General features: G+C 43.8%; 2 protein-coding genes across 2 annotated transcripts in view; one reads left to right on the plus strand and one right to left on the minus strand.

The window, feature by feature from the left end:
• Positions 1-16879, plus strand: part of LOC310777967 (ATP-binding cassette sub-family C member 12-like) — a gene marked incomplete at both ends in the record, with an annotated part of 450252 nt that extends 433373 nt beyond the window's left edge. The window contains 2 exons of the mRNA XM_083638298.1: positions 16097-16261; positions 16664-16879. Of these exons, the coding sequence (XP_083494424.1) occupies positions 16097-16261; positions 16664-16879 (381 nt within the window). The remainder of the gene's footprint in view (positions 1-16096; positions 16262-16663) is intronic.
• LOC310778759 (high affinity cGMP-specific 3',5'-cyclic phosphodiesterase 9A-like) lies at positions 5472-11169 on the minus strand (the record flags this gene model as incomplete). The annotated part of the gene is made up of 6 exons (XM_083639210.1): positions 5472-5630; positions 7124-7270; positions 9611-9715; positions 10770-10872; positions 10988-11055; positions 11125-11169. 6 exons carry the CDS (start codon positions 11167-11169, stop codon positions 5472-5474), a joined length of 627 nt encoding a protein of 208 aa, XP_083495336.1.
• Positions 16880-18696: the final 1817 nt, after the last annotated feature.

Consider the following 18696-nt stretch of genomic DNA (forward strand, 5'->3'; position numbering starts at 1 on the left):
TTGGACTCATAGTAAAGGCCATTCCCAGCTCTGACAGCAAGGTCCGTAAGGTCATGGTGAAGACTCTCAGCCAAGGGACAATTAAGGAGTACCTTAGGCCTATCAATGATGTGGTTTTACTCATACCAAAGTTGAAATAAAGTAAATGTAAATAGTGGTATAAACTTGTTATACCAAGCGGGGAGTGTTCTGACTCCTGTCAGTGTTTAATTAATATTAGCGACACCCAGTGGGGATTTTTGATACTACACCTTTAAAAGAATGATGTGTGGTACTGTGCCTTTAAGAAATCTCCCCAAATGTCTGTAGCCTCCATTTTGTGGCCAGTCAACACAGCACAGCCGACCAGTGCACAAGCAGGCTCAATGCTCCACCTCAGAGTTGTTTGTTTGTTCCTTGGAGTAGATCTATCAGTGAGTATGGTTGCTCTAGCTTTATTTACCCTGGTCATAACATTATGTGCTTTAGAATATTGTTGAAAACATTACTTTCAGTTCTATAAACCGAGTTAACTATGCTAATGCTAATCGGGGAGCTACCTGTTAGCATAGGCTAAGCTAGGCTACATAGGCTTAGTTAACACATGGGTGAGCCTTATTTATGTTGGTTGGTAGATTGTTACGTGGGATGCTGCCATTTATTGCATTTTATACTTAATTTACTTACCTGGGAATGAATGCTACTGTATATAAGCTGTTTGTTTACCTTAGTTATTTATAGTTAGTTACCTACCTGATTTGCAAACCTGTAAAGAAAATATTGCTACTCACCGCAGTCTGAAACATGTGAAGAAAATGTTACATACCTGTTACTCACCTGAAAACCTGTAAAAAAGAGAAATGATTAGTAATGTTGTTACACATTTGATTTGATTAAGACTGTAACATATTGTGTATTGTCATTTTTGTGTTGCAGTTTTACAAAAACTAACAAGCTTCAGTAAATCACGGTCAACAAGAAGTCCAGCCTACTGAGTCTTATGTTCGCTATCTGTCTAACTATACAGTGACGTATCTGCCAGGACAGAATACATTATGTTAGTGTTGCTGTGCCACAGTGTGGCATTGAACATTCGCTTATTGGGGAGGCTTATAGCCTATCAAGGTCCTTAGCCTCTGGGACTCTGGCTGCAGCTCTCTCCCCGGACTAGGTCTGAGGATCAGAAACTGGGTAATCCTCTGAAGTTGTCCGTTATTTTCATGTCCTAAAGTAACTAGTAACTAGCCCAGTTACTATTTTAGTAACTGTAACTGAGTTACTGAATTTGAAAAAGTAAGTAGTTAGATTACTAGTTACTGAAAAAGGTAGTTAAGTTACAGTAACTAGTTACTCCCAACACTGGATTTAACCACCGCAGTAAACGCACATCTGAGCAGACGTCTTGTGTTCTGCTCTAGAACCCCCAAACTGTAAAATGTAGTTTAGAGCCGCAGCACCATCTTTTGGTGAGTCAGCCCATGAGATATATGGGCCGTTTTACCCCACTCGCGCGCCAGCCGTTTAACATTTTGTGGGCGTTCCCAGACATGCGGACTGTCTCTATTGGTATATATGTTGTCATCTAGGTCTTAACACCACCTTTTTTTGTCACTGTGAGGGTTGATACGAGACACTTTTTTCTTTATTTTAACAGGACAGTCAATAAAAAATAGTCAGAATGTGACCTGGTTTGAAAGTCTGTTTTGAGATGTACAGTCTATGGTTTTGAGAGATGAGTCAGAATGTAAATGTGCGATAGCTGAGAAGCTCATTCTATCTGTTGCTGTTTGTCCCAGATGTTACAGAACTGAACTCCCTGAAAACCTGAAAAGCCATAATACAATCTCTGACTGTGACACCTAGAGTCCGGCTTGCACCGCCACCTACAGACCAGTCTAGCATTCCATTTCTCTGTTTCTGCCCTGGTCAACAATAAATGATACAATGATGATCAATTATAAATGAATTAATATGGTTGTTAGTTCAAAGTAACTAAACTTGAGCCAAAGAATGAAAGCTACTGAGATTTGAATAAACTACCGCTGCAAATTGTAGACTAGTAGGCTAATAGACTACTTGCACAACTCCACTACTTCCTGAAATGAGTAGGGCATAGTGGTTTCCTGTCCTACACTATTGGATGAACTGATTAATGTCAGGTGTGCCTGATCACTGTTGTTGTGACTGCAGCAGTCAGGCACACCTGACATTAATCAGTTCATCCAATAGTGTAGGACAGGAAACCAAGATGCCCTACTCATTTCAGGAAGTAGTGGAGTTGTGCAAGTACTAGTCTATTGCACTAGCCTACATGATGTAGGCTACATCATGTACCTACCTACATACATCTCATTGCATCATTTCATGTAGCCTTTAAGGCGCTGACAGGGTTTTGCGCACCGTTGACTTGGAGCCTTGCCGCCGACTAGCGGCGACAGTGAGACTGTGCATACTCGAACGTAACTCGGCGCGTTGGCTGCGGTACACGTCCAAAACACTAGGTGGCTTGTACTTATGTCTGTTAAAACTACTCCCCAACACTGCGCGCACGCACCCAATGGCACGCACGCTCTGTGTGACGTCATTTGTGACGTCATATCACCCCAAGGAATCAATGGATAAAAAGACACGACAAGGATGATCAGGTCATTATGAGCTGACAGCACGACCTGATCATGCCGGGGACTTCAGGGAAACGCTATCAGCGGGCTGCATCCAGCAGATCTCAGCCTGATCTGATCTCTGATCTCAGATCTTACCTGAACCAGGTGAGTTAACGGCTTTAGAGTAGACGGTAGCTAAACGGTATTGCTCCCAGTACTGTTTATGTAGTAGCTTACTTTTCAAAATGTTGTAAGGCGTTTATTGTTTAAAATCTAGCTAGGCTAACGTTCTTTCTTTGTTGTTACAGGTGAGGCGGCAGCCCACGTACCCGCCTTTCCACGAGATGTCTCTGTTCAGCTCCACCCCGAATCGGCACGCCGACCAGGGGTCCTCCTCCACCCGGGCCTCCGTGTGCCAGATGCAGCGGGGCTCATCCGGCCACGGCCGGTCCAGCGGGGCCTCTTCCCTGGGGCTACTGCAAAAGAACAGCGGCCTGGCACTGGGCGGTCCTGCTCCGGGACAGTACAACAGCCACCATCATCATCATCACCACCACCGCCGCTACTACCAGTACCAGCAGCAGATGATGGTGACAACTTCTTGGGATCGTTGTGGTGCGATCCAACGGTATGTCAACCCCGGGGCACAGCAACAGCCTCCCATCTCCACCTCTCCTTGCTCCAGCTCTGTGCCGAGAGTGAGGCAAACCAACACCAACAAAAACAAAAGGAGGAGGATACGGAGGAAGATGAAGAAACGGCATAACGCCGCTATGGGAGACCTGATCAAGTCCATGCTCACCTTCAGCCTGTAGCCTACTTTGGTGCTCCGAGTTCCAGAGCGGACATTTAAGCTGCAGCCACAGCGCCACCGTGCGCCCTACTGCTGCCAAGACATTTCCTTCGGCCAAAAAGGACTGATGGAGAAAATGAACAAACATTGTTTTGTACAACTCTGTTACAGCATGATTTATTGTAGTCATTAAATAGTTTGTTGATAATTAAATGGAGTTCTGTCCTATCTCTTCAGATTGGAAATTGCTACAGACTTACTGTATGTGATGATACTGTCAAAAGCAGTTTCATAGTGGAGGGAACATCATTCATAACATGCATCAAAACACATCAATCATGGTGTATCTTCACTGACGACTGTCTGTTTTGTTTAATGGCAGACTGCATTGCCCAGGGGAAACAGATAGGCTAGAAGAGTTCATTTGCAAAAACACTGGTATCTCCGTTTGTTTGTTTTTCATCCTTTATTATACATGTGTGTGTGTGTGTGTGTGTGTGTGTGTGTGTGTGTGTGTGCGTGTATATATACAGATCCTTTCCAAAAAATTACAATATCATGGAAAAGTTAGTTTCTTTCCATAATTTCCTTCCTTTTTCATAGTTTATAGATTCATTACACACAAAGTGAAATATTTCTAGCCTTTATTTGTTTCATTTTTCATAATTTTGGCCTACAGCTCCAGAAAACCCCCAAAACAGTATTTCAAGAAATTAGAATAGTGTGAAGAAAGTCAGCAGTTACTTCTCAGTTATGACTGACTCCAGCCTCAGTCCACTCCCTCTGAATCTCTGCCAAATTTTTGAATCGTCTTTGCTTGACAATCCGCTGAAGCCCACGGTCATCCATGGTATTTCCATATTATTATTTTTTGGAAAGGATCTGTATGTATACTGTATACACTATATATATATACGTATATATATATTTATTTATTTATATATATGTATATATATATATATATATATATATATATATATATATATATATATAATACTGTAAATCATAATTCAAACTTTCACCTGATAATCTTCACATAAATCACCACAATAATATAGTTTTATGTGCACTCCAGGGAGCATCAAACAGGTGTTGTTTATTCATTTTAAGAATGGCATTTCACTGTTTTTGCAAATGATCTCTTCAAAGATGGTTTGCTCTATAAGCAGCCTAAGTAAAGAACCAAAAACACTTTAAGAAGGAAATCCAAAAAAAATGTTGACGGCATTTTATGGGATCTTGTAACTATGAGTGTGCCTAATATTCATCATGGCCTCCCATATTACAGAATTTACTGTTCAAAAACCGCCGCTAGTCGTGGACCAGCTAAATTGCCGCTTGTCGTGGACCAGCTAAACCGCCGCTTGTCGTGGACCAGCTAAAAAGTGGAGAAACAAAGAGACGACTATGAAATGCTGAGAGAATCAGATCAACATCACCTTTTTGTTTGAAAAAATGTCATGGCTTTTGAAGAGACTTGGGACTGGGACTTGTAGACATGGGCACTATGGCACTTTCAACCCTGCTTGATGGGGGCATAACCCTCATTGCTTGTACAAGTTTATATGTGTGTGTATTTTTGATTCAATTTCATATGATGTCTTTTCCCCTTTTTGCCTCTTAGAATTGTGATGTCAGAAGCAATTGTGATTTCATCCATGATCATCAGCGACATCATCAGTGATGTCATAAATCCTTCCCTGCTGAGGATTACATTCAATAGTGCAGACACCAAAACTACATGGAAAGCCTGTAGGAGAGCATTCTCTGTGCCGAGCTCAACGAACAAACAAGAAAAAGTACAAATAGAATAATTTACTACACAGGCCAGATACATCTAAATTAATGTAAATGTAGACAATCTCCAGATAAACCGTCCACAATATGTTCATTTCACACAGTCGTGGCTGTTGCAGGTCATAAGTGTACCGGCCTCCATAGTTCACTGTGAGGCTGCTTTGGAGGTATGGAGCTCAGCTGTCAGCTGTGCTCTGTGTGCACAGAGGTGTCTCCTTGCTCTTGGCTGTCATCTCACTCTGGGCCTGGTTCCGTTTCTCCCTCTCCAGCGCTTTCTCCATCTCTGTGTAGGTAGTCTCTCACTCTGGGCCCGGTTCTGTTCCTCCCTCTCCAGCGCTTTCTCCATCTCTGTGTAGTAGTCTCTCACTCTGGGCTCGGTTCTGTTTCTCCCTCTCCAGTGCTTTCTCCATCTCTGTGTAGTAGTCGAGAGCCTTCCGCACCGGGTTAATGATGTGTTGCTGTGGGATTGATGAAGATAGAAAATAAACATTCCACACTCAGACACTCACAGGACATTGTGGGACTGGGGCCCACAGGACATTGTGGGACTGGGGCCCACAGGACATTGTGGGACTGGGGCCCACAGGACAGACGGTCTGTGCCATAGCAGACAGAAGGAAGGACAGACGGACAGACAGACAGACAGACACACAAATTCATTTATAGAAGTGGCTACACCGCTTAAAAATCTGATGACAAACAGCTTCATTAATATTGAGATGAAACGTCCAGCACGCGAGCGACTCCTCAGGAAGATGTGCTGTTCAGGAAGGTGCAGACTGTTCTCCCACTGTGTGTAATACAGTAATGAGGTTCTGTTCAGGAAGGTGCAGACTGTTCTCCCACTGTGTGTAATACAGTAATGAGGTTCTGTTCAGGAAGGGACAGACTGTTCTCCCACTGTGTGTAATACAGTAATGAGGTTCTGTTCAGGAAGGTGCAGACTGTTCTCCCACTGTGTCTAATACAGTAATGAGGTTCTGTTCAGGAAGGTGCAGACTGTTCTCCCACTGTGTGTAATACAGTAATGAGGTTCTGTTCAGGAAGGTGTGGACTGTTCTCCCACTGTGTGTAATACAGTAATGAGGTTCTGTTCAGGAAGGTGCAGACTGTTCTCCCACTGTGTGTAATACAGTAATGAGGTTCTGTTCAGGAAGGTGCAGACTGTTCTCCCACTGTGTGTAATACAGTAATGAGGTTCTGTTCAGGAAGGGACGGACTGTTCTCCCACTGTGTGTAATACAGTAATGAGGTTCTGTTCAGGAAGGTGCGGACTGTTCTCCCACTGTGTGTAATACAGTAATGAGGTTCTGTTCAGGAAGGTGCGGACTGTTCTCCCACTGTGTGTAATACAGTAATGAGGTTCTGTTCAGGAAGGTGCGGACTGTTCTCCCACTGTGTGTAATACAGTAATGAGGTTCTGTTCAGGAAGGGACGGACTGTTCTCCCACTGTGTGTAATACAGTAATGAGGTTCTGTTCAGGAAGGGACGGACTGTTCTCCCACTGTGTGTAATACAGTAATGAGGTTCTGTTCAGGAAGGGACGGACTGTTCTCCCACTGTGTGTAATACAGTAATGAGGTTCTGTTCAGGAAGGTGTGGACTGTTCTCCCACTGTGTGTAATACAGTAATGAGGTTCTGTTCAGGAAGGGACGGACTGTTCTCCCACTGTGTGTAATACAGTAATGAGGTTCTGTTCAGGAAGGTGTGGACTGTTCTCCCACTGTGTGTAATACAGTAATGAGGTTCTGTTCAGGAAGGTGCAGACTGTTCTCCCACTGTGTGTAATACAGTAATGAGGTTCTGTTCAGGAAGGTGCAGACTGTTCTCCCACTGTGTGTAAAACAGTAATGAGGTTCTGTTCAGGAAGGGACGGACTGTTCTCCCACTGTGTGTAATACAGTAATGAGGTTCTGTGAAATGATGAAATGATGAAATCAATAAATTACCTCCAGGCAGGGGAAGAGGTTGGCCAGCTCGATGAACAGGGGGAAGAGGACAAACCGGATGAATCCTGTTTGAGATGAAGGCTTGGTCACCTTGTCTCGGTCCATGAAGGGGGTGACCGGAAGACCCTCCAGCTTCTCCATGTCACTCTGAGGACAGACGGACCACAAGAAAGGACCGGATTTGGCGATAATGCAGGAAAGATGGAATGTAGAGCTGGTTTGTATAATCATTGTGATGTTTTAACCTATGATACTGTTTTGTCTATCTTAGCAGACCAGAATAGAATAGAACGATATTTTATTCTCAAGTATGAAATGGCCAAGTAGAGTCAATCATTCATTGCAAACAGTGGTACAAAATATAAGTCACCCTTCTTTATGTAGTGACACAAATGGCATGCACAATATACTGTACATGTTACAGCCAATTTAGGAATCTTGTTAGGAAGATTGCATTGTGGTTCATCACAGACACACCTCTTAACTTCTGGAAATATTAGTATCAGCAGCAGAGATTGTATTTGAATTGCATCAGAGCGTGTTGCCTTCCAGTCATCATATACCAGAACAAAAGTCCATCTGTGTCTCAAGAGCTCTCAGTCCAGGGTCCAAAATTATTATTTTTTCCCCACTGGCCAAATGCAGAGTAAATGTTCAAATTTTACCTGCCACTGAATAGAATACCATTGTTTTTGTTTGTTTGTTTGTTTGTTTTATTTTGGGCTGGGGAGTGAAGCAAATCTACCAGCCACTTGCATACTGTATTTTACCAGCATTTGGCTGGTGCTAATTTTGAACCCTGGCTCATCCTGAACTAGGAAGCACCTCAAAATGATAAATGGTAAAATGGTAAATTGCCTGCATTTATATAGCGCTTTTATCCAAAGCGCTTTACAATCAGTAGGTACATTCACCCATTCATACAGACATTCATACACCAATGGCGGCAGCAAGCTACCACGCAGGGTGCTGTTACACCATCAGGAGCAATTTGGGGTTCAGTATCTTGCCCAAGGACACTTCGACATGCAGACTGGAGGAGACGGGGATCGAACCACCAACCTCTTTTATCCAAAGCGATTAATGGACGACCCACTCTACCTCCTGAGCTACAGTCGCCCCCAAAAGTGCAACCCCCACCACCAAACACTGTACAATTCCTCAAATTGATGTTATATCAGTTATAATAATCGTCTCTAATGGTGGAAATAGATCACCACAAAAATCTTAACAAATTGTTCAAAAATTCATGAAAATCAATTGAAATGTTTTTGCGATATCCTGCTGACAGATTAAAAAAATAATTCCAGGAATAAAAACAACATCCTTGGCAGAGCTAATAATAATAATAATAATAATAATAATAATAATAATAATAATAATAATAATAATAATAATAATAATAATAATAATAATAATAATAATAATAATAATAAAAAAAAGACTTGTGACTTGGGAAAACCACATTTTCAGGTAATTTCATTCAATTTCAGGTTGTGCCTCACAAATTCAAGATTTTAATTTATTGAATGAATTCAATGGTTATGAGTGTGCCAACTCAAGGTCAACAGTTTTTTTCTACTGGCACTAATCTCATTCCATACATAAACCACACACATAAACCACACACATAAATGACACACATAAATGACACACATAAATCACACACATAAACCACACACATAAACCACACACATAAACTACACACATAAACCACACACATAAACTACACACATAAACCACACACATAAACTACACACATAAACCACACACATAAACTACACAGATAAACTACACACATAAACTACACACATAAACTACACACATAAACCACACACATAAACCACACACATAAACTACACACATAAACCACACACATAAATCACACACATAAACTACACACATAAACCACACACATAAACCACACACATAAACTACACACATAAACCACACACATAAACCACACACATAAACCACACACATAAACTACACACATAAACCACACACATAAACTATACACATAAACCACACACATAAATCACACACATAAACTACACACATAAATCACACACATAAACCACACACATAAACCACACACATAAATAATCATTTGTGGAAATGAGCGATGCAGACATCTTTGCTATGAAAGCACAAAATGGTCAGGTCATGTGTAACACTATGGACACAATCCTTAGAGGAGGGATAACAGTTTTCAACTGGTCATTTGGTGTTGCAACACTATACTGTAGTTTCTCTCCATGCAACAGCAGTCAGTTACCTGGTTGTATTGTTTCTCTCCATGCAACAGCAGTCAGCTACCTGGTTGTATTGTTTCTCTCCATGCAACAGCAGTCAGTTACCTGGTTGTATTGTTTCTCTCCATGCAACAGCAGTCAGTTACCTGGTTGTATTGTTTCTCTCCATGCAACAGCAGTCAGTTACCTGGTTGTATTGTTTCTCTCCATGCAACAGCAGTCAGTTAGTTACCTGGTTGTAGAACTCCTGCAGAAGGCAGTCCAGCCAGGGCTCAGCCACCTCCATGGGCCGCGCCTCGTTGGAGATGTCACTCACTTTGATCAGGATCATCATCAGCTGCACATACATGTATAGCAGGGGAAAAACACAAGAGCTCAACAGTCACGTGACTTTTCGTGACGTCATTTGCCCCGGAAGTAAGTTCTGCATTCATTTTCTCCATAGACATTTCGATAGATCCTTATATAACGAGTTTTAAAGCTGGAACCATCATCAGTGATGTCATGAATCCCACTGATGACATCATCAGTGATGCTGGTCTCATTGGCCACACAGCAGCCGAGTTGCGGGCAAGGCTGCGCAGCGGGCGAGCTGCGAATGCGGGAATGCGAGCTGCAGGGGCAGCTCAGTGAGCTGCAGTACGGGCGAGGCCGCATAGCGGGAGAGCTTAAGAATCGAGCACACGAGATCCATAGTAGATCAAATCTAACAGACAGAGACACCCTCTGACACACACAGCTGTGTCCTTGTTGGGCTCCTGCATTGCCCCCTCTCTCTGCTCTCTGCCCCTGATCATGTTATTCTCTGGGATAGTCATAACATGTTGTGTGTGTGCTCTCTTCTCACTATAAGATCTTTGACTGTCTGTTGTTCCGACACTGTCCTCACGAATCCTGCAACTATGAATTCCTATTCTTCTCTATTCCTATCATGAGGCAGTCTCTCTGCACATGGCTTTTGCAAAGATATGTGTGGCTAAATACATTTTTGTAAGATGACTTCTCTTGACTCTCGGCTCAATTATGTTGATCTCGAGTGGGTTTTCCTCCAGTTGTCACCATCACATCGTGGCTCAGTAGAGGTGCGGGAGAAGAATGTATTGATTCAATTCCATTCTACAACGATAGGTCAATCTCACTCTTATCAAATTCTAATTGAATAAAAATTCAATTTCTGATTCCCAACCACAATACTGACATTTCTTCATTTTCCACTTAGGAAATCTAAATGAAATCTAAATGAAACGTAACATACCTCATGCAGCAGCAGACTCTCTCTGCTCTGAGTTTTAGCAGCTATAAGTTATGATATATTCCTTCCCAATGCCTCTCCAAACTGATCCTATGGATCATGTTCCGTTGTGTTGACATCTACTGTCCTCTAGTCTTACCACATCTCTGTGCTCCTTGTTGTTGAAGTCAAAAACAGGCAGGATGGACTTGAACTTATTGAGGATCTCATTGTGTCTTGTCATGTCAGTGGCCAGGATGCATCTGCCAAAATGAAGAGAGAATAAACACTCTTAGAATGATTCGCTCGCAGCGTATGTCGCGGCGCTGTTACTGCTGAATTGCACGCATGCTAAGAGAATGACAGAGATGAGCTCACTTGATGATTCCCTCCCGTATTCGTTTGTACTGTTCTGTGGTCAGATTTCTGAAGATATTGGTCTCCGTCTAGAAAAGAGAGAGATAGAGAGATAGAGAGGGAGAGAGAGAGAGAGAGAGACTTCTGTTCGTTGTTACTGCCTGCAGGTTCCCCAGGCTGGCGAAGTTACGGTACGTGCACATCATGAAGTGCTCGGCGGCTTGCCTGCTGAAAAAGCCGCTTTGACGCTGCATCTTGATAGGCTGTCTTGCTCTATTTCCGTGTCTGATTGGTCCATTTACCTCGCGCCCCCTGCCGCTGGAACCGCCCACAGCGTTTCACTGTCGCAGACTAGAGGCGGCTTGTCTCCGAGCGGCTTCACGCTCGCGGGGCGGGACTAGGGCGGGACCTTTCGTTGAAGCTACCCAATGACAGCTCTTCCTACACATTTCCTCCCCGCACCCTCCTGTGTACAACGTTTCTACAGGCTACAGCTCCAAGCTGGAAGCTGGTTTGCACGCCCACAAAACGCTGCGACACAGCGGAAAAGCGAATTTGCCATTGTAGATGTGCACGTACCGTTACGGCCCGGCCACATCTACGCGTCGTTTGACGCGGGCTGACGCTGCTGCCCATCCACTTTGTATTGGAACATGCTGCTCGACGCCTCGCAAAGCATGCTGGGAGACCAAGCGAGCGAGCAGCATGTTCCAATACAAAGTGGATGGGCAGCAGCGTCAGCCCCGCGTCAAACGACGCGTAGATGTGGCCGGGCCGTTAGCGGGACGATACCTGTGCATTCCTGCAACTTCGGTCCCTTCAAAGCGCGTCTTTTCTGCTGCTGGACTGACTGTCAATAAGCTGCGTTCGCGTCTCACCCCAGAGCCATGGCCGTAACTAGCTATGAGAACGGGGAGGTCCGGACCTCCCCTAATATTTCAGAGATTTTTTTTTTTTTTTTTTTTTTTATAAAACAATCTGCATGGAAAAGCATGAAAAACACGGGATCGCTTTTATTTTGAAACGAAAGGCAGGTCAGGCAGGAAGTCATCTGACGCCGCGTCCGCGGTAACTTGATTCCGAGAGAGCAGCAGCATGGTGGTGAGTGATGACTGTCTGTCTGCCTGGCGAGATAATTGAAGGTGAGCGAGCTGCGAGACAGTGAGCGAGTGAACGACAGAGAGTGAGTGACACTGACAGATTTTTTAGCAACAACCAAGAAAGTAAGTGTCTAGTCTGTCTCTTAACACGTTGAGTGCCAAGGACGAGATATCTCGGCTTACAGGATCCAACCGTTGAGTGCCAAGGACGAGATATCTCGGCTTACATAAACATTTTTTTTTTTTGACGGTGGGACATCGATCAACCCCTTTTACGTCTCCTATACCAATATTGGAGGAAGAGAATGTGTATAATCTATTTTACCGACCACTAAGTGGCGACAGTGCTCTCCAGACAGAGACAAAGCCGAGCAAAAAACAGCCGCGGGTCCGCGGGAGAAAGCCATTCTAATTTTCAAGGAAATAGCTGGGCGAAAACGCTTTCGATTTCACACACACACACACACACACACACGCGCGCGCGCACACACACACACTCGAGTACCTTTGAGCATAAATAAGACCAGAATCGCAAAAGCTTCTTCAAAGCTCTCAGCCGACACCTCAAGAAACGAACGAGCCCGTTTTACAGTAATCCAGACTGCCCGAGAGCGGCCGCGGAGCCAGCAGGAGCCAGCAGCAGCAGCACAGACGGAGGGAGGAGTTTGGAGACACACACACACACACACACACACACACACACACACACACACACACACACACAATACAGTATACAGACTTGCCCAAGGGCACCCATAATCACAGGCACGTGAGGTGGTTCTAAAAATCCATTTATCTCAAAACTCTCTGAAAATCTCTGAAACCATGCTGTACTCAACGGCTAATATCTACATAACTACTAACTCTACCAACTAACTCTTTTAGACAGAGAAAGCACACATTCTATTAGTTCTTTTTAGATGATTGGTGTTCACGAAGTCTTAACAGAAAAGAATCCTCGGCTCTTGTAAAATGAGCCAGAATCCTCAAAAAAAAAACTGGCAGAACCTACCTACAGCATTGAAGAAAGGGCTGGCAGTCAATGTGTTAAGTAATGTTACCTGTGTGACACGTTGGGATGCTACTGGCTAATCATGCATGATGCCAATTGCCAAGCTCCCGAAGTCAGGTATGCAGGTGGCTATATGCATGGTTTCAGTTTCATGACCCAATAAGTAACAAAAAGAGGTGGTGTAAAGTTAAAAACAACATAATATATTTTATTTTATTTTTCAATCGTTCCTATCAGGAATAAATAAATGTCCCTCTGTATGTTTTTTTTATTATCGATGATGACTTTGTGTGTTGTGTAGGGCTTGGGTTGTGTACCTGTGTTTGTAGGTGTCATTTTGATATGAATTTGGCTAAAACAGTTTGTGTTTGTTAGTTACAATTATGTTGACAGGAGAGCTGAGCAGGTGGTGACATGAAAGAGAATATACTGAATAATGACATCACAACAGTATAATCCTAATGTTGATTTAAAATGATATATTACTCTAAATATGGCTAAAAAAGGGTGAAAAAAACCCTCAAATTTTTTCCGGCGGCGCCCGTGCGGGCGCCACCGAATCCGCCTCCCCTTGCTGGACCTCCCCTATTTCGGAACCCTGGTTACGGCCCTGCCCAGAGCATGTTAACATGCAAGTTAAGTTAATGTAGGCTACTGTATGTATGTGTGTAAGTCAAGTGTCTAAAAGAGATGCGGTTATATAATTTGAATTAAGACTACAGTAAGAGAGGTGTGGCTCAGCTGCGTTAAGCACGCACATATTTTTTGTTTAACAGTTAAACATGCAAACGTGCAGTCTGCAAAGTAAACACCAAATGTAATGAACAGCCTTGTTTAAGAGGAGTGTTGGAGAGGAGACACATTGAAATAAAGAGTTCATTGAGGAGAACACATCTTTCGTATTTTCTGCCATAGGCATTCATTTTGTAAAAAAAATATATATATATATTAAAAAATATATAAGTATTAATATTAACATGCCCTAATTACCTGCCCAAAAACCCACGAGAGGCCTTTTAGGAGGGCCATTCAAGCCGCAAGTGGAGACTGCAGTGCCACCAAGTACTGGTACTGCATGGTGTCCACTAAGATACCATCACCTCGGAATGAGATGTTTGGAGCGGGGGAGTCTGGTGCAGCGCACAGGTCGTAGACCTGGTGAGACGAGGGAGGAACCCGGCCGGGTGGCAACCCACAGAGCCCGGTCCCTCTACGTACCAGAGCCCTCTCCCTCCCCCGGTCCCGGCAGAGTAGTCCCGGAGCAGCGGATTGAGTGGCCCTGACCGCATGACCACCTTCGACCCTCCCTATAGGGCTGACCGTGGGTAGCTACTGGGACGTAAGTTGGGGCTTGGCCAGCCCCGGCTGGGTCATCTGGGCGAGGGTGTATGATGTTGCGAGACCCGAAACATCCTATGACCCCAGGGTACATCACTGAGGATACGTCCCAGTTATGCATCCATGCGATGTTTTTTTTTCTTTCTTAATGATGTGATGACATCAGTGATTATGTCATCAGTGATGTCATCCTTTCTGGCTGAGGCTATACAAGTTCAGTGATGTCATCAGGGATGATGTCATCAGTGATTACATCCATCCCTGGACCCCCAGGGGTCCTTGATGGGGTTCCAGGGGGTCCCCAGCCAAAAGGGGGGTAATTTATCTTTGCTATGATTCCATTCATAAGTAACACAATGACTATTTTGGTCATGGGTTTTATACACTTTCTGTAATAAAACATCTAAAAGCATCACTCTTATCAGATGGGGGGGTCTGTGGGACAAAGTCCTATCAAATGGGGGTCCGTGGTTTAATTTGTGTCAGTTTAGGGGTCCTTCATGTGAAAAAGTTTGAGAACCACTGTGTTAAGGCTCTCGATGTGATTCCATTCCATTGTTGAAAATGAATGAATCATTTTGGTACTAATCCAGTGTTGGACTTTGAGGAGTCAGAGTAGTAACTTTAGTAAACCAAGGTTATTATAGACTGCAACTCTCAATTCTTGCCTGATGGGGGCAGTACAGGCTAAACAGTCATGCTTGTTCTGCTGCCTGGCAGTTGTTCACACCAGCCAGCAGGGCAAAGACAGGGCATCACATACAATCCCATTCTGTTATTCAAACATTTTCCTCTTTGTACAGAACAGCTCACAGTACAAAATAGGTGTTATTGTTTCTTCCTCCATTGTACAGAAGCTACAGAGTGCATTTACATTACAAAGTATTAAATATTATTTCAGATGTGTTGTACTAGTAGTCTTGATGGCATTAGTAGTAAGTTCTATATGGAGTCATTATAGTAGTAGTAGTAGTAATAGTAGTAGTAGTAGTAGTAGTAGCAGCAGCAGTACCAGTAGCACTAGGAGTGTTAGTGCTAATACTCCCGTGTTTTTCCTCAGATCTCCAGGCTGAAAGGGAAGCCCCAGGCGGAGGTGATGGAGAACGGAGAGAACTTCTCTGTGGGGGAGAAACAGTTGATGTCTATGGCTAGAGCACTGCTCCGCAACTCCAAGGTCTGTCGCCCAGTCTACATAATGTCTGTCTCACTGTCTCTCTTAGCCCAGTCTTTTACACCATTACATTTCCTAAATAAAATGTATACTTTTATTCAATTACATTTCCAAAATAAAATGTACATTTTTTATTATATATTATATTACATTTTCCCTAAGCATCTTCGATACTCGTTCCTACAAAATCCAATTAGAAGAAATTTGGTAGCAAGCAAGCAGGTTTGGTGAATCAGCGCTTCTGGCTTGCAAGTTACGTTAATCACTATCCACACTCCACTCCAGTTGGTGCCTGCTGCACCGCAGCGTGCCGTCGGGTTCCGTGTCTCCAGAGAAGGATCGATCTGAACTTTCTCGCTGCGTGACCGCTGCCGGTTTTTCACACAGCCTAAACACACTACCCTCATTAACAATGCATGTGTGTCGTACTGTGAGTGAATGTAGCCTAACTCTCCCCCTGTCCCGTCCCACATCCGTCCTCACGTCTCTCCTATCGTCTGTCCCAACAGATCGTCCTCCTGGACGAGGCCACGCCGTCCATCGACGCAGAGACAGACGCTCTGATCCAGAACACCATCACAGAGGCCTTCAGGGACTGCACTGTGCTCACCATCGCCCACCGCATCACCACCGTGCTGCACGCCGACCGCATCCTGGTCATGGACAACGGAGAGGTAATACACAAGCACCCACATATGGCACGCTGTTTGAACATTTATCAGCTAAGTTTGACTATCTGGAATTAATGTTACGGTAGCACTTTACATTACAGCTCAGTAACAACATGGTAATAGGTAGCCTGGGTAAGGTAATAGGGGGGTAATAGGGTCGTAATAATCATGTATGAGAGTAATCACCATGACTGACAATGAGAATGAGAATCATAACCAGGTAATAGCTGTGGTAGTTTCTGTGTAATAGCCATGAATTAGGGCTGCAAAATACTAAACTCCATTTCATCTTAATTTCATGCCAATCGTAATACTAATAATAATGATAATAATTCATGTTTAGCTGGCGAGAACTTTGAAAGACTGTGCAAGGCTGAAGTCAGTGTTAAATCCCTGCAAGCCCAGAACACCTCTCTACTAGAACACCTAGATGACCTCGAGAACAGGTCCCGCAGGAACAACTTGCGCATCATTAATATCCCCGAGGGCAGTGAAGCTGGCAAAGACCCGGTTCAATTTATATCTGAAAGGCTGTCGGGAATGATGGGACCAGACGTATTCAGCAGCCCAGCAGAGGTGGGCTCACCGCTCTCTGGGTCAGAGACCAACACGGGGACGTGAACCTCAACCAAGAACTTTTGTTGTGCGCTTTCTACGCTATCAAGATAGAGAACGCGCTTTCCAGTGGGCCAGACAACACAAGATCAAATACAGAGAGGCTACACTGAGAATCTATCCTGATCTGAGCGCTGCCCTCTCAAAAAAAACGAGCCACGTTTAAAGACAGGCGCTGTATCAGAAAGGAATACGCTTCAGCCTGCTACACCCAGCAAGACTCCGGGTTACATTTGAAGAAGAGTATTAATATTTAGCTATAACTTTTATGAGTGACAGCGTCCACAATCAGCATCCAGCGATAATGGAACGTAACGTGACGTTCAGCGATGCTCGTCGGGGAATCATAAATTGCCCCTGGAGTTGAATTTTGAGAACGGCGCCGCAGTATTTACACATTTAGTTTTAGACTGTAATCCTTCTATGCTGTTGCTAGCGCGAGCTTGCGGCTAATTTTAGCATCTGTTTTGTTTCATGCATGGGGTTTCATGTTGTTTCCTCAATTCACTTCCTACTTCCTCATGCATGCGTGACGACCTTCTCGCGTGACCACTCCTTCTGTTGCGCTAGCTGAGTGAGGTACGCCCTCTGCTGGACTGGTATAATTAACACACTGCGAGCTATGAAGACTGAATTGATGACGCACATGTTGTCGGTCAAAACAGTTAATTAATTTTAATCGGTTATGTTCTTAACGGCAGTTAACCGACTATCGGTTAATCATTAACATCCCTAATAGTGATATCCGATCATGCCCCGCTGCTGCTAGACCTCTCATTCAAATTGCAAAAAACACGCCCCCCCCTGGAGACTGAATTGCTCATTGTTAAATGATGAAGGATTTTGTCAAACAATCTCTAAAGTGATTGACGACTTCCTTATAACAAATCACTCTGACCTTATGTAACAGGTAGAACTATACCTGCGTAGTAGGGGCCTAACTACGATCTCCAGACGGCAGGAAGACCCAGGATCTAGTCCCGGCCTCCCAGCACAATTCAACCCAGATATTATTTTTTACCAAGCTTTCGACCAGAGTGGCGCTGTTGAGCGCTCTGACGGCTGGGAGCTGCAACCCAGAAAAAATAATATCACCAGCACAGACTTTGGATGAAAAGAGGCATTTATGAGCAGCGTCGAGCTTTCTAAACCCGTCGCCGAGAAGCAATGGACCCTTATTCTCAAGTAGGTGGCTTTGAAATGTTTCTGTGGGACTTGTAAATACGTGCGTATCGCTGATGTAGACAGCTTGGGAGCGAAAGTCGCATGCTAGTCTATGTATGTACACAGGACTCTTTTCTGGCAGCCAGTGGTAGCTAAGCTAACAGAACAGAGTCTCGTTTCGGGGCTAGAGTTGCCCCTACTCTGGAGAACCACTTCACTGAAATGATCAAACGGCTCCAAGTTAGAAAAGAACAAAAAAAAAACAAGAATTGATTTCCTTTTGTTTGAGTTCTCTTAGTTGCAAATAACATAATAAAATAAAAGTGTTTCAGTTTTGTTCTTCACTATTTTCTTTAAACCTTCAGGTCAATGTTCAGTTATTTTACAGGTCTTCAACAACCAACACTCCACAATAACCAAAATGTCATCTTCAAACCAAATAACAAAAATCAGATTATTTTATAACCCTTCTAGCTTAACTTTCAGTTTAACACACGGTTTAAATGGTTTGACTCTTAAGTCTGACTAACACACCCAGATAATGCGATAGGGAGTCGATTTACCCCTACATGTATACAGACCAGTCGGACTGAACATGGGACTGGACGAGGCGATCAGCGCATGTGCTAAAGTCCCTGTGCTAGCCTTTTACCCGGAAG

This window comes from Poromitra crassiceps (genome assembly GCF_964638095.1).
Source record: "Poromitra crassiceps genome assembly, chromosome: 6".
In the NCBI taxonomy this organism is placed as follows: domain Eukaryota; kingdom Metazoa; phylum Chordata; class Actinopteri; order Beryciformes; family Melamphaidae; genus Poromitra; species Poromitra crassiceps.